The sequence below is a fragment of the Hylobates moloch genome, unplaced genomic scaffold (genome assembly GCF_009828535.3).
Source record: "Hylobates moloch isolate HMO894 unplaced genomic scaffold, HMol_V3 SCAFFOLD_5, whole genome shotgun sequence".
Taxonomy (NCBI): domain Eukaryota; kingdom Metazoa; phylum Chordata; class Mammalia; order Primates; family Hylobatidae; genus Hylobates; species Hylobates moloch.
Window position 1 is genome coordinate 87,686,743 of NW_026652280.1, and position 17,336 is coordinate 87,704,078.

Here is a 17,336-nt window from a genome sequence, read left to right on the forward strand (position 1 = left end):
TATCATGAAAGGAAGATTCACTCCGCCGAAAGGAAAGGATTACTCTGAAAGCTTTGTGCAAGAAGCTGCCTTTCCTTTTGTTGCCAAGCAGAGAGTGACGGATAAAAGGCGAAACATCTCCACTCTGTGTTCACCGGGTTTTGTGTAACGAATACGTAACTGACGATTCCCCTACTGCCGCTTTTCTCTTGCATCATGGGAATTCCGCAACGTGGCCACGCCCTCCCTCCTTCCCCTCCTGCCTGCTTTTCACTTTAAATACTGAAGCCCTCAAAACCACCTTTGGAGAAAGGCACAGGCCTGTCTACCGGGCACGCATCCATAACCTTGGCAAAATCAACTTCTAAATAAATTGAGATCTGTCTCAGACACTTTCTGGTTTCCAGCATTTTTTTTTTTTTTTCTGTGAGACGGAGTCTCGCTCTGTTGCCCAGACTGGAGTGCAGTGGCGTGATCTCGGCTCGCTGCAAGCTCCGCCTCCTGAGTTCACGTCATTCTCCTGCCTCAGCCTCCCGAGTAGCTGGGACTACAGGCGCCCGCCACCACGCCCAGCTAATTTTTTGTATTTTTAGTAGAGATGGGGTTTCACCATGTTAGCCAGGATGGTCTCGATCTCCTGACCTCGTGATCTGCCCGCCTCAGCCTCCCAAAGTGCTGGGATTACAGGCGTGACCCACTGTGCCCGGCCTACCAGCGTTAACTTTTAAGATTTCTTCTTCTTCTTTTTTTATTCTTTGAGACAGAGTTTTGTTCTTATTGCTCAGGTTGGAGTGCAGTGGCGCGGTCTTGGGGGCTCACTGCAACCTCCGCCTCCCACGTTCAAGTGATTCTCCCGCCTCAGGCTCTCAAGTAGCTGGGATTACAGGTGTGCACCACCACCCGGCTAATCTTGTATTTTTAGCAGAGATGGGGTTTTACCATGTTGTCCAGGCTGGTCTCGAACTCCTGACCTCAAGTGATCCACCTGCCTAGGCCTCCCAAAGTGCTGGGTTTACAGGCACGAGCCACTGCGCCTGGCCAGATTTCCTCACATTTTTACAGTAAGCTTGCTCACACATGTTTTTTGTGTACCTGCCCTTTTTCGTGGATCACGTGCAGGGTCAAAGTTATTCTTCCCCGATGCATGTTTCCAACTGTGTGGTCTGTGCTGCTCCCGGGCCTGCCATGGGGCCCCTGAACTTATTAAAACGATTCCCACCTGCTGCTATGAACATCCCTGCCTCAGTCCACCCTCACCAACATGAAAAAAAGCCTTTACCAACCCCATAGGCAAAAATCTAGTCTTGTTCAAGTTGCACTTGATAGATTCTTGGTAAGATTAAGCTTATTACCTACACTCATTGACTGTATTTTTCCTCTCTTGTGAACCAGTTTCTGCTCTGACTCCTTATTTCTCTTGGATTGTTTTTTTTTTTTTCCAAAGGCAACCACTTAGCCAGATTTCCCAACTCCATTTACTCACCAGCTCCCCGTCCCCCACTGATGTCAAATGCTCCCTTCATTACACGTTATTTCCCGGGCCTGTTTTTGTACGAGGACTGCAGCATTTTATTTTTATTAAAAACACTTTTTTTAAAGATAGGGTCTCACTGTCATCCAGGCTGTAGTGCAGTGGCACGATCACGGCTCACTGCAGCCTCCACCTCCGGGGCTCAAGTGATCCTCCCACCTTAGCCTCCAAAGTACCCTGGACTACAGGCATGTGCCACTGGGCTAACTTTTTTTTTTTTTGTATTTTTTGTACAGACAGAGTCTCCCCATATTGCCCAGTTTGGTCTCAAACTCCTGGACTCAAGTGATCCAACTGCCTCAGCCTCCCAAAGTGCTGGGATTATAGGAGTGAGACCACTTTAATCACAACAGTCTTCTAACTCCTACACTTTTGAGTTTTAGGATTTGAAAAAGTACATGTCCACCTCCCCCTGTCCCGCCTCCGCCCGATTGCTTTTCTTTTCAAAAATGTTACGGGTGACTCTCAAATGTTAGTCTTTTCAAGCTTCAAGATCAACCAGGCGGCCGGGCGTGATAGCTCACGCCTGTAATCCCAGCACTTTGGGAGGCCGAGGCGGGCAGATCACAAGGTCAGGAGATTGAGACCCTCCTGGCTGACACGGTGAAACCCCGTCGATACTAAAAAAATACAAAAAATTAGCTGGGCGTGGTGGCAGGCACCTGTAGTCCCAGCTACTTGGGAGGCTGAGGCAGGAGAATGGCGTGAACTCGGGAGGTGGAGCTTGCAGTGAGCCGAGATCGCGCCACTGCACTCCAGCCTGGGCAATAGAGCGAGACTCTGTCTCACAAAAAAAAAAAAAAAATCAACCAGGCAAGCTCCTCTCCTGAAGCCCCTGCCTGACCTCTCACTGTGTTCATATTAAATGTGTGAACTGGACCAGGCATGGTGGCTCACGCTTGTAATCCCAGCACTTTTGGAGGCTGAGGCAGGCGGATCACTTGAGGTCAGGAGTTCGAGACCAGCCTGGCCAACATGGTGAAACTCCGTCTCTACTAAAGATACAAAAGTTAGCCAGGTGTGATGGTAGGCACCTGTAGTTCCAGCTACTCGAGGGGCTGAGGCAGGAGAATCACTTGAACCTGGGAGCTGAGTGAGCAGCTGAGGCTGCAGTGAGCCCAGATCATGCCACTGCACTCCAGCCTGGGCAACAGAGTAAGGCTCAGTCTCAAAAAAAAAAAAAAAAAAAAAGTGTGAACTGGGAACATCCCTTCCTCTATGGTTCTGAAGTTTTTTTAAATCCAAAATCATGGCTTTTTCTTCCTCTCCCTGGAGAGGAGTTGGGGGGCGGGTGCTCCTCGGCCTTCTTCCCAGAGTCCATCTGCTTTATACATGTATGCCTGGAGGGTGGGGCCCCGGATTCTCGTTTCTATTACATTCTCTTATTATATTTCCCACTTGGCCATCGTCCTTATGCAAGAAAGCTGCTGGTCTTTGTGCGACTCTGCGCTGGGCCGGCTCACTGAGTGTGCCTCTTAATCATCAAAGTCTTTCTGCTGTTCCATCTCCTGAGCAGACATAAATGTTCCTGCTGCCCAATTACCCTGTCAGCTGCTGGAGGCATCCTCATCTTTCTTGTTTTAATGGGACTGCCTCCTACACTTTTACCTTGAAGCAGTAGCTAGCTATTCATACATGATGCCATTTATCGTGTTAAGGAAAGAGCCCTAATACTAAGCCCCTTGACCAAGAGCTCTTATCAGGAATGGATGCTGAACGTGAAACGTCTTCTTAGGATCTGTGAAACTCACTATCTAGGCTCTTCTCTGACCCAATAGTATGGTTTAGTGTATGACTGGATTTACTGACACAAAACCAGCCTCTCACCACTGGTGTACGCCACTGTCGGTGACTATTCTTTTCCTACAGTGCTGGATTCTGCTTGCTAAGATTTTATTGAGGGTCTCTGCACTTCCATTCATGAGGGAAGCTGGTCTGTGCTTCCTTTTTCTGTATTTAGCTGCAGCACAGTGGTGAAAGCCACAGGTTGTGGAACAAGCCTGCCTGGTTCCGATCTCAGTCCTGCTGCGTAGGAGCTGTAGCCCTCAGGGAAGATGCTTCACCTCTAAGTGTGGAAGGCAGAGATGAAGAGATGCCCTCCTCGGGGCTGTCCTGATGTTTCGCTTGCTCCTGCCAAGTACTTGGCACAGTGGCTGGTGCCCGTTGCAGCTCATTCCCACACCTGGGCCACGTGGGTTCTGGGGAGCAGATGGGGTGGCTTCATTGCTTTGTGGAGTCTCTGAGCTGCAAGCTCTTTGGAGCCACGAGGGTGGCTCCCTGACAACCTCTCACTTTGGTCCATGGACCAGAGACCTTTTCAGGCTTTCTACCTTGAGTAAACATCACTAATTTGTACTGCTTGCAGAATAGTCATTTCATCAAGTTTTAAAATGTACAAAAATGGAGCGTGGCATTCCCTTACTAAACTCCTGTGTCATGCACTTACTTGCAGGGAATTCTTTTAAAAGAGAAAAAAATTTAAAAAGATAAAATAACATCCTTTCTGTATGTGAGGTATCAACTGCTTGCATACCCTCATACTGCATATTTATGGGCAAAATCTGCTCATCAATTCTCAAAATCCAGCTCATTGATTCTGAGATGCGATGCCTCTATTCCATGTCACCTTTTAATCATGTGATCTTTAGTCAATGATCTGTCACAGACAGGAGCTTGTCACCGCGCTCCTGGTGCTGTGCCCAGCTGCTTTTGGTTTACGCATAGCGAGCATGTTACTTGGGAAAGCAAGGCTTCATAACTGTGACAGTCTTTAGAGAACTGTATTAGCATGCATTTTAAATATGATTTTGGCCCATGCATTCCAGTTCATCTGATATTAACACCGCCTCTTACTTCTCTGTAACTGTTTTCTTAACTTTAGGTGGAGAGGGCATAGACTCTGGAGCCATTGGCCAGCTTTATCCCTGCCTAGTGCCACCCTGGCAAGCACCTGGTCTCTCTGCCCCTGTTTCCTCATCTCTAAAATGGGGTAACAAGAGTTTCTGGGGCATAACGGGGACTTGTAAATTTTTAAAAATGGGATAACAAGAGTGCCTCCCAGGTGGAGAGACAGTGAAGCGTGATGTACGTGATGCACCAAGCAAAACTCAACAATGGCACAACCGTTACCAAGGTTGGGGGGGGGGGCAGTGCCACACGCTGCATATGTGTACAGCACTCAAGTTTTAAAACAAGGCCGGGCACGGTGGCTCACGCCTATAACCCCAGCACTTTGGGAGGCCATGGCGGGTGGATCACCTGAGGCCAGGAGCTCAAGACCAGCCTGGCCAACATGGTGAAACCCCGTCTCTACTAAAAATACAAAAAATTAGCTGGGCATGGTGGCACACACCTGTAATCCCAGCTACTCAGGGGGCCAAGGCAGGAGAATCCCTTGAACCCAGGAGGTGGAGGTTGCAGTGAACCGAGATCATGCCATTGCACTCCAGCCTGGGCAACAAGAGTGAGATTCTGTCTCAAAAAAAAGTTGGGAATATCTCAAGCCAATGCCATGATGACTTCTGCTGTGCCCAGAAACCAAGGGCCCCCTCTCTGGGATGGAATGCTCCCTCCAATGGACAAGAAGACCCATTTATGTCCCTGCTAGGGGTGCAGGCTGCTGCTCCAACAGGGGTTGCCAGCTGCAAGCCAAAATATGGCCAGTGCTCAGAAAAGGGAGATGGAAATGCCACGTGTATACAGGGGATCCAGCCCAAGGCACCTCCAAGTGGCTGGAGTTTCTCCTTTTATGGAAGGGGATGTCAAAGGCCAGAGACGTTAAGTAATTTGCCCATAAACATCACTTAATAGCTATATAATATTCCACTGTATGAAAATACCATAATTTAATTTAGTATGGTGAAAGGAAGATTTACTCTGCTAAAAGGAAAGGATTAAGCTGAAAGCTGAGTCATGCAAGAAGCTGCTTTTTATTTTGTTCCCAAGCAGAGAGCGACAGATGAAATGTGGACCATGTCCACTCTGTGTTCACCTGACCTGTGTAAAGTGCAGATTTACCAAGCGCCAAACGAATACGTAACTGACTATTCCCCTACCTACCCACACTATTTCCACTTTAGCAAATGCTAGGATTTGGGGCTTATTTTGGGGCTTAACTCTCCCTCTGTACAGTGATGAGATCTCACTTTGTCCCCATCCCCTAGACTCTCCCTCTCCCATGTCAGCTGGGAATCTACGCCTGCTGGAGGGGGATTTGTGAACTTCGCCCACGTGCGTGGTTAAACACCCCACGCCACCCGGGCCCCGGAGACCGCAGGGGGCTGTGCTTCTCCTATGCCAGGTTTCGGGCCTTCCCTCCCCACTAGGTGAACAGTCTTGGGCAGGTGTAGGAACCCCCAAAGTGCTCATGACAAAACTCTAGGTGGTCAGCTCTTACCTTGTAGTGTGCCAGCTGGAGGGCCAGCTGCACAAAGGCGTCTGGGCTCGTGCGACATTTCTTGATGATTCCTTTACCAAAGGCAACGAATGGGAAGGAATGGAAATCCACGTCGTTTGCCAGAAGATTTGCGGTGTTCAGGGAGGTCTCTATAACCTCTTGACACTTGAGGGAAAGAAGAAAAAGGTTTTACGGAACGAGGGGAGAAAAGTACTGACGCACACCCAGAAGGAAATCGGAGGCTGGCTTTTAGTGCAGCTACAAACTCGGTACTGGGAAGTACACAAACGTTTTCCTGACCCAGAAGCCCTAGTAAGTTAGGGGCATGGCTCCCTGACCCCGGAGGAGCAGCTGCAATGTTATAGTAGGTAGCTGGTCTGACCTGAGCAGGCCAGGAGAGAGCTTCCTCCGACACACACTGAGAATGTCAGGCGACCATCAGTGATGGTCAGGTGGTTGTGAACTGTCTCTCTAAAATAATAATCGGTCACAGCCGGTGCCAGGGAAAGGCAGTCTCCCAGTAGATAGAAATGGAGCTGGTGACCAGCAGCTTCCCGATAAGATCTCAGGCGTTGGGCGAGTGGGCTCAAGCATGCGCACTGAGAGGCAAAATGGCGGCGTTTAACTGGAGTATGACCTTCCTCTAGGAATGCTAGACAGGCAAGGGAAGAACACCTCAAGTGAGCATGCGCACAACTCCAGTGACCACACTACGCATGCTCTCTTCCCAAGCGCTGGCAGCCACTGTGCCTGCCGACAGCCCACAACAAGGGAGTAATCGGGAGAAGTAACGTAAGACCCTGGAAGCATGCCAATGTCTAAAACCTCAAGTCAAGAGGTCAAACCTCACACTTGATCTCCCAAGTTGGCCACTTGGCCCTCTTCCAAATGTACTTTCCTTCCTTTCATTCCTAAAGTTTTAAAATAAACTTTCCCGCTCTTAAACTTGGTCTCTCCTGCCTTCTGCCCCACAGTCAAATTCGTTCTGAGAAGGCAAGAATTGAGGTTGCTGCAGACCCGTACAGATATGTTCTGCCGCTAACAGGAACACGGGTAGGGGACGGGGGCACCCTGGCTTCCAGTGAGACCCCAAAGGGTGTTTAAAATAGTCACACGTCATCTTAATGAAGCCCATGGTCAACACACAGTGGCAATAAGAAACACATTTTTTACTTTTTATTATTTATTTATTTATATTTATTTGAGACAGGGTCTCGCTCTGTTGCCCAGGTTGGAGTGCAGTGGTGCCAGCTCTGCTCACTGCACCCTCTGCCTCCTTGGTTCAAGCCATTCTCCTGCCTTAGCCTCCCAAGTAGCTGGGACTACAGGCACTTACCACTATGCCCGGCTAATTTTTGTACTTTTAGTAGAGACGGGGTTTCACCATGTTGGCCAGGCTGGTCTCGAACTCCTGACCTCAGGTGATCCACCCACCTTGGCCTCTCAAAGTGCTGGGATTACAGGCGTGAGCCACCACACCCGGCTGAGAAACACATTTTTAAAAATAAATCTTAGGCAGGGCGCGGTGGCTCATGCCTGTAATCCCAGCACTTTTGGAGGCCGAGGCGGGTGGATCACGAGGTCAGGAGATCGAGACCATCCTGGCTAACATGGTGAAACCCCATCTCCACTAAAAATACAAAAAAAATTAGCCGGGCGTGGTGGCGGGCGCCTGTAGTCCTAGCCGCTCAGGAGGCTGAGGCAGGAGAATGGCGTGAACCCAGGAGACAGAGCTTGCAGTGAGCCCAGATCGCGCCACAGCACTCCAGCCTGGGCGACAGAGCGAGATTCCATCTCTAAATAAATAAATAAATAAATAAATCTTAGAAAATAAATGGACAACCATTAGATGAAATATTCAGCACTAGAAATAAATGAGCCATAAAACTATGAAAAGACTTGGAGGAAATTTAAACGCTTATCACTAAGTGAAAGAAGCCAATCTGAGAAAGCTACACACAGATGACTCCAATTACAGCAGCAACGCTTCATCCATGTGGATCCATTCTAAGACCCCCCGTAGACGTCTGAAACTTCAGATAGTGCCAAACATTACATATACGGTGTTATCTCAATCTCATAACCAAGACAACCACTTAGTGGGTGGCACCTACGGCACGAACACACTGGACAAAGGGATGATTCCAACCTGGGTGGGATCACCCACGTAGGCTGAATAATAGCCGTACTACCATACAACCCAGACATCACCATCTTCAACCTAACCATCTACATCGTATTAACAACCACTGCATTCCTAGCACTCAACCTGAATTCCAGCACCACAACCCTACTATTATCCCGCTCCTGAAACAAATTAACCTGACTACTACCCCTAATCCCATCCACCCTATTATCACTAGGAGGCCTACCCCCACTAACCGGCTTCCTACCTAAATGACTTGTCATTGAAGAACTCACAAAAAACGGCACCCTCATTATTCCAACTATTATAGCCATCATCACCCTCATCAACCTATACTTCTACATACGCCTAATCTACTCCACCTCAATCACACTATTTCCCACATCCAACAACGTAAAAATAAAGTGACAATTTGAAAACATAAAACCCACATTTCTCCTCCCCACACTTATCACCCTCACCACTCTTCTCCTACCAATCACCCCACTTACATTCCCCACCCCATAGAAATTTAGGTTAAACACAGACCAAGAGCCTTCAAAGCCCTCAGTAAGTTAACAAAACTCAATTTCTGCAACACACCCAAGGACTGCAAAACCCACTTTGCATCAACCGAACGCAAATCAGTCACTTTAATTAAGCTAAGCCCTTACTAGATCGATGGGACTTAAACCCACAAAAATTTAGTTAACAGCTAAACACCCTAGGCAACCTGGCTTCAATCTACTTCTCCCGCCGCGGGGAAAAAAGGCGGGAGAAGCCCCGGCAGGATTGAAGCTGCTTCTTTGAATTTGCAATTCAACGTGAAAATCACCTCAGGGCTGGCAAAAAGAGGTCCTACCTCTGTCCTTAGATTTACAGTCTAATGCTTTACTCAGCCATTTTACCCCGTCCCACTAATGTTCGCCGACTGCTGGTTATTCTCCACAAACCATAAAGATATTGGAACACTATACTTGCTATTTGGCGCATGAGCCGGAGTCCTAGGCACAGCCCTAAGCCTCCTTATTCGAGCCGAACTGGGTCAACCCGGCAATCTCCTGGGCAATGACCATATCTATAACGTCATCGTAACAGCCCACGCATTCGTCATAATCTTTTTCATAGTAATACCCATCATAATTGGAGGCTTTGGCAACTGATTCGTCCCTCTGATAATCGGCGCCCCCGACATAGCATTCCCTCGTATAAATAACATAAGCTTCTGACTTCTTCCCCCCTCCTTCCTACTACTGCTTGCCTCTGCCATAGTAGAGGCCGGCGCCGGAACAGGATGAACGGTCTACCCCCCACTGGCAGGAAACTACTCCCACCCAGGAGCCTCTGTTGACCTAACCATTTTTTCTCTACACCTGGCCGGAGTATCATCTATCCTAGGGGCTATTAATTTCATTACCACAATTATCAACATGAAACCCCCAGCTATATCCCAATATCAAACACCCCTCTTTGTCTGATCCGTCCTAATTACAGCAGTCCTACTCCTCCTCTCCCTACCAGTTCTAGCCGCCGGCATTACCATACTGCTAACGGACCGCAATCTCAACACTACTTTCTTTAACCCAGCTGGAGGAGGAGACCCTATTCTATATCAGCACCTATTCTGATTCTTTGGTGACCCTGAGGTTTATATTCTCATCCTACCAGGCTTCGGAATAATTTCACACATCGTAACGCACTACTCAGGAAAAAAAGAACCATTCGGATATATAGGCATAGTCTGAGTCATAATATCGATTGGCTTCCTAGGTTTCATTGTCTGAGCCCACCATATATTCACAGTAGGTATGGACGTAGACACACGAGCCTATTTCACCTCTGCCACCATAATTATTGCCATCCCCACTGGCGTCAAAGTATTTAGTTGGCTCGCCACACTCCATGCAAGTGACACCAAATGATCTGCCGCAGTGCTCTGAGCCCTAGGCTTCATTTTTCTCTTTACAGTAGGAGGCCTAACTGGCATCGTACTAGCAAACTCATCACTGGATATTGTACTTCACGACACATACTATGTCGTAGCCCACTTCCACTACGTCTTATTCATAGGAGCCGTATTCGCCATCATAGGAGGCTTCGTCCACTGATTCCCCCTATTCTCGGGCTACACTTTAGATCAAACCTACGCCAAAATTCACTTTGCCATTATATTTGTTGGAGTAAATTTAACCTTCTTTCCACAACACTTCCTTGGCCTCTCCGGAATACCACGACGTTACTCTGACTACCCCGATGCGTACACCACCTGAAACATCCTATCCTCTGTAGGCTCATTTATCTCTCTAACAGCAGTAATATTAATAATTTTTATAATCTGAGAAGCTTTTGCTTCAAAGCGAAAAGTTCTAATAATCGAACAACCCTCCACCAACCTAGAGTGGCTGTACGGATGCCCGCCACCCTATCACACATTCGAAGAGCCCGTCTATATAAAACCTAGACAAAAAAGGAAGGAATCGAACCCCCTAAAACTGGTTTCAAGCCAGCCCCATAACCTCTATGACTTTTTCAAAAAGATATTAGAAAAACTATTTCATAACTTTGTCAAAGTTAAATCACAGGTTCAAACCCCGTATATCTTAATGGCACATGCAACTCAAGTAGGCCTACAAGACGCTACATCCCCTATCATAGAGGAACTAATCTCTTTCCACGACCACACCCTCATAATCATCTTCCTTATCAGCTTCCTAGTCCTATATGCCCTCTTCCTAACACTCACAACAAAACTAACCAACACTAATATTACAGACGCCCAGGAAATAGAAACCGTCTGAACAATCCTACCTGCTATTATTCTAGTCCTAATCGCCCTCCCATCCCTCCTCATCCTTTATCTAACAGACGAGATCAACGATCCCTCCTTTACTATCAAAGCAATTGGCCATCAATGATACTGAGCCTACGAATATACAGACTACGGTGGACTGATTTTTAATTCCTACATACTCCCACCATTGTTTCTAGAACCAGGGGACCTCCGACTCCTTGAAGTCGACAATCGGGTGGTTCTTCCAATTGAAGCCCCTGTCCGTATAATAATTACATCACAAGACGTCCTACACTCATGAACTGTCCCCTCCCTAGGCCTGAAAACGGACGCCATCCCTGGGCGCCTAAACCAAACCACATTCACCGCTACACGCCCAGGAGTATATTATGGCCAATGCTCAGAAATCTGTGGAGCCAACTATAGCTTTATACCAATTGTCCTAGAACTGATTCCCTTAAAAATCTTCGAAATAGGGCCTGTATTCACCCTATAATCCCCTCCCCGCCTCCTGCCTCCCGTAAGTCTCACTGTAGAGCTAGATTAGCATTAACCTTTTAAGTTAAAGACTAAGAGAACTGTCACCTCTTTACAGTGAAATGCCCCAATTAAACACCACCGTGTGGCCTACAATCATCATGTCAATACTCCTCGCACTATTTCTCCTCATACAACTAAAAATACTAAACACGCACTACCACCCACCCGCCTCCCCTAAACTCACAAACATTAAACTCCATAACAACCCCTGAGAACACAAATGAACGAAAATCTATTCGCTTCATTCGCTACCCCCACAATTCTAGGCCTGCCCACCGCAGTACCAATTATTCTATTTCCCTCCCTATTAATCCCTACTTCCAAATACCTCATCAACAACCGACTAATTACCACCCAACAGTGACTAATTCAACTGACCTTAAAACAAATAATAACAGTACATAATGCTAAAGGACGAACCTGATCCCTTATACTAATTTCTCTAATTACTTTTATTGCCACAACCAACCTCCTTGGCCTCCTACCCCACTCATTCACACCAACCACCCAACTATCCATAAACTTAGCTATAGCAATTCCCCTATGAGCAGGCACAGTGGCCACAGGTTTTCGCCTTAAAGCCAAAAATACCCTTGCTCACCTTCTACCCCAAGGCACGCCTACACCCCTCATTCCGATATTAATTATCATCGAAACCATTAGCCTATTTATCCAACCCATAGCCCTTGCCGTACGACTAACTGCAAATATTACGGCAGGTCACCTACTAATACATTTGATTGGAGCAGCCACACTAGCCCTATCAACTATTAGCCTGCCCGCAACTCCCATCATCTTCACAGTCTTAGCTCTACTAACAATCCTTGAAATTGCCGTAGCTCTAATTCAAGCGTATGTCTTCACACTCCTGGTAAGCCTCTATCTGCATGACAACACATAATGACCCACCAATCCCATGCCTACCATATAGTAAAACCCAGCCCTTGGCCTCTGACAGGAGCTCTCTCAGCCCTCCTACTAACATCCGGCTTAGCCATATGATTTCACTTCCACTCCACCACTCTACTAACACTAAGCATGCTGACCAATGCGCTAACCATATTCCAATGATGACGCGACGTAGTGCGAGAAGGCACATACCAAGGCCACCATACAATACCTGTCCAAAAGGGACTTCGCTACGGAATAATCTTATTTATCACCTCAGAAATTTTCTTCTTTGCTGGATTCTTTTGAGCGTTCTACCATTCCAGCCTAGCCCCCACCCCCCAACTAGGAGGACACTGACCCCCAACGGGCATCACCCCGCTCAACCCCCTAGAAGTCCCACTCCTGAACACCTCAGTACTGCTCGCATCAGGAGTTTCAATCACTTGAGCCCACCACAGCCTAATAGAGAACAATAGAAATCAAATAATCCAAGCACTACTTATCACAATCCTGCTAGGCACCTACTTTACCCTCCTGCAGATCTCAGAATATTTTGAAACCCCTTTCACCATCTCCGACGGCATTTATGGCTCCACATTTTTTGTAGCCACAGGCTTCCACGGGCTCCATGTCATTATCGGATCAACATTCCTCATCATCTGCCTTATCCGCCAACTGCTATTCCACTTCACATCTAAGCACCATTTCGGCTTCGAAGCCGCCGCTTGATATTGACATTTCGTAGATGTAGTTTGACTGTTCCTATATGTCTCCATCTACTGATGAGGATCCTACTCTTTTAGTATAAATAGTACTGTTAACTTCCAATTAACCAGCTTCGATAACGCTCGAAAAAGAGTAATGAACCTGGCATTAGCCCTAATAATTAATACACTCCTGGCCTTACTACTAATAACTATTACATTCTGACTACCACAGCTCAACACCTACATAGAAAAAGCCAACCCCTATGAATGTGGATTTGACCCACTATCCCCCGCCCGCATCCCATTCTCCATAAAATTCTTCCTAGTCGCAATCACTTTCCTACTATTTGACCTAGAAATCGCTCTACTACTACCCCTACCATGAGCCCTCCAAACAACGAGCCCCCCGCTAACAATCACGTCATCACTTACATTAATCACCATTTTAGTCCTAAGCTTAGCTTACGAATGATCACAAAAGGGACTAGACTGGGTTGAATTGGTAAGTAGTTTAAGCTAAAACAAATGATTTCGACTCATTAAATTATGGCAACCATACTTATCAAATGCCTCTCATCTACATAAACATCATACTGGCATTCACTATCTCACTCCTGGGCATACTAATCTACCGCTCACACCTGATATCCTCCCTACTATGCCTGGAAGGAATGATGCTATCATTATTCATCATGAGTACCCTTATAGCCTTAAACACACACTCCCTCCTAATCAATATTATGCCTGTCGTCCTATTGGTCTTTGCTGCCTGTGAAGCGGCAGTGGGCCTAGCCCTACTGGTCTCAATCTCCAACACATACGGCCTAGACCATATCCACAACCTAAACCTGCTCCAATGCTAAAGCTAGTTATTCCCACCATCATACTACTACCCCTAACATGACTATCTAAAAAACACATAATTTGAATTAACACAACCACCCACAGTCTAATTATTAGCCCTATCCCACTATTATTCTTTAGCCAAACCAACAGCAACCTATTTACCTACTCCTTGTCCTTTTCTTCCGACCCCTTAACCACACCTCTCCTAATATTGACAACCTGACTACTCCCCCTAATAATCATAGCAAGTCAACACCACCTATCCAACGAATCCCTTCTACGAAAAAAACTCTACCTATCCATGCTAATTACCCTCCAAGTCTCACTAATTATAACGTTCACCGCCACCGAACTAATGATATTCTATATCCTCTTTGAAACTACACTCATCCCCACTCTAATTATCATTACTCAATGAGGTAATCAACCAGAACGCCTAAACGCAGGCTCATACTTTCTATTCTACACCCTAGTAGGCTCCCTTCCCCTACTCATTGCACTTGTCCACACCCACAACACCCTAGGCTCACTAAACATTGTATTGCTAACCCTTTCCTCCCAAAGCCTAACAGATTCTTGATCCAATAATCTCATATGACTAGCATACATAATAGCCTTCATAGTAAAAATACCCCTTTACGGACTTCACCTCTGACTTCCCAAAGCCCACGTTGAAGCCCCTATCGCTGGATCAATAGTGCTCGCTGCAGTACTCCTAAAACTAGGCGGCTACGGCATAATACGGCTCACCCTTATTCTTAGCCCACTAACAAAACACATAGCCTACCCTTTCTTAATACTATCTCTATGAGGTATAATCATAACAAGCTCCATCTGTCTACGACAAACAGATCTAAAATCCCTCATCGCATACTCCTCCGTAAGCCACATAGCCCTTGTAATCGCAGCTATCCTCATTCAAACCCCCTGAAGCTTTACAGGTGCAACTATCCTCATAATCGCCCATGGACTAACCTCCTCCTTGCTATTCTGCCTTGCAAACTCAAACTATGAACGAACTCATAGCCGCATCATAATCCTGTCTCGAGGACTTCAAGCCTTACTCCCACTGATAGCCTTCTGATGACTCGCAGCAAGCCTTGCTAACCTCGCCCTACCCCCCATTATCAACCTCCTAGGAGAACTCTTTGTACTAATCGCCTCTTTCTCCTGAGCAAACACCACTATTACACTCACTGGACTTAACATACTAATCACAGCCCTATACTCTCTTTATATATTTATCATAACACAACGAGGCACACTTACACACCACATTAAAAACATAAAACCCTCACTCACACGAGAAAATATATTGATATTTATACACCTCTTCCCCCTTCTCCTTCTATCCCTCAACCCTAACATCATTACTGGCTTTACTCCCTGTAAACATAGTTTAATCAAAACATTAGATTGTGAATCTAACAATACAGGCTCGAAACCTCTTGCTTACCGGGAAAGCCCACAAGAACTGCTAACTCGCTACCCCATGTATAACAACATGGCTTTCTCAACTTTTAAAGGATAACAGCTATCCATTGGTCTTAGGACCCAAAAATTTTGGTGCAACTCCAAATAAAAGTAATAGCAATGTACACCACTATAGCCATTCTAACTCTAACCTCCCTAATTCCCCCCATTACAGCCACCCTTATTAACCCCAACAAAAAGAACTCATACCCACACTACGTAAAAATAATCATTGCCTCCACCTTTATAATCGGTCTATTCCCCACAATAATATTCATATGCACAGACCAAGAAACCATTATCTCAAACTGGCACTGAACTGCAACCCAAACGCTAGAGCTCTCCCTAAGTTTCAAACTAGACTATTTCTCCATAATATTCATTCCCATCACACTATTCGTCACCTGGTCCATTATAGAATTTTCACTATGATACATACACTCAGACCCAAACATCAACCAGTTTTTCAAATATTTCCTCATCTTCCTCACCACAATACTAATTCTAGTTACCGCTAACAACCTGTTCCAACTCTTTATCGGCTGAGAAGGCGTAGGAATCATATCCTTTCTCCTCATTGGCTGGTGACATGCCCGAGAAGAAGCCAACACCGCAGCCATCCAAGCAATCCTATATAACCGCATCGGCGACATCGGCTTTATTCTAGCCCTAGCATGATTTCTCCTCCACACCAACTCATGAGAACCACAACAAATAGTCCTCCTAAACACCAGCTCCAACTTTCTCCCACTGGCAGGCCTTCTTCTAGCAGCAGCGGGAAAATCAGCCCAACTTGGACTACACCCCTGACTTCCCTCAGCCATAGAAGGCCCGACTCCTGTCTCAGCCCTACTCCATTCAAGCACCATGGTCGTAGCCGGAGTTTTCCTACTCATCCGCTTCCACCCCCTAACAGAAAACAACCAATCAATCCAAACCCTTACACTATGCCTAGGTGCCATCACCACCCTATTCACAGCAATCTGTGCTCTAACACAAAACGATATCAAAAAAATCGTAGCATTCTCTACCTCCAGCCAACTAGGCCTAATAATGGTCACAATTGGCATCAACCAACCATACCTAGCATTCCTACATATCTGCACCCATGCCTTCTTCAAAGCCATGCTATTTATATGTTCCGGATCCATTATTCACAACCTTAACAATGAACAGGACATCCGAAAGATAGGAGGCCTGTTTAAAACACTACCCCTCACCTCAACCTCCTTAACCATTGGTAGCCTTGCACTCACAGGAATGCCCTTCCTTACAGGTTTCTACTCCAAAGATCTTATTATCGAAACCGCAAACATATCATACACCAACGCCTGAGCCCTATCCATAACTCTCATCGCCACCTCCCTAACAAGCGCCTACAGCACCCGAATAATTCTCCTCACCCTAACAGACCAACCCCGCTTCCCAACCCTAACCAACATCAACGAGAACAACCCCACCCTACTAAATCCCATCAAACGCCTAGCAATCGGAAGCCTCCTTGCAGGCTTTCTCATCATTAACAGCATTCCCCCTACCTCCCCTTCCCAAACAACAATCCCACTCTACCTAAAACTAATGGCCTTAGGTGTCACCCTCCTAGGCTTCCTAACGGCTCTTGACCTTTATCTCTTGACCAACAAACTCAAAATAAAAAAACCCTCACACGCATTCCATTTCTCCAATATACTAGGATTCTACCCCAACACCATCCACCGCACTGTCCCCTATGCAAGTCTTACCATAAGCCAAAACCTAGCATCACTTCTACTAGATCTGGCCTGACTAGAAAAACTAATACCTAAAACCATCTCACACCACCAAATCTCTGCCTCCATCACTATTTCTTCTCAAAAAGGCATAATCAAACTCTACTCCCTCTCCCTTCTCATTCCACTTTTCCTAGCTCTCCTTCTAATTATATAACCTATTACCTCGGGCAATCTCAATTACAATATATACACCAACAAGCAATGTCCACCCAGTAACCACTACCAACCACCGCCCATAATCGTACAAGGCACCTGCACCAATAGAATCTTCCCGAATCAAACCTG

At 46.4% G+C, this 17,336-nt stretch overlaps 1 protein-coding gene and 2 pseudogenes across 2 annotated transcripts in view; 2 read left to right on the forward strand and 1 right to left on the reverse strand.

Annotated features, from left to right (window-relative positions):
• The window catches only part of CPT1A (carnitine palmitoyltransferase 1A), a 100,950-nt gene that overhangs the window by 13,591 nt on the left and 70,023 nt on the right, over positions 1-17,336 (reverse strand). For both annotated transcript variants that reach the window (XM_032153723.2, XM_058439033.1), the window contains exon 14: positions 5,907-6,071. In XM_032153723.2, coding sequence (XP_032009614.1) covers positions 5,907-6,071 — 165 coding nt within the window. The remainder of the gene's footprint in view (positions 1-5,906; positions 6,072-17,336) is intronic.
• Positions 8,916-11,328, forward strand: LOC116810702 (cytochrome c oxidase subunit 2-like; annotated as a pseudogene).
• On the forward strand, positions 11,360-13,047 carry LOC116810703 (ATP synthase subunit a-like; annotated as a pseudogene).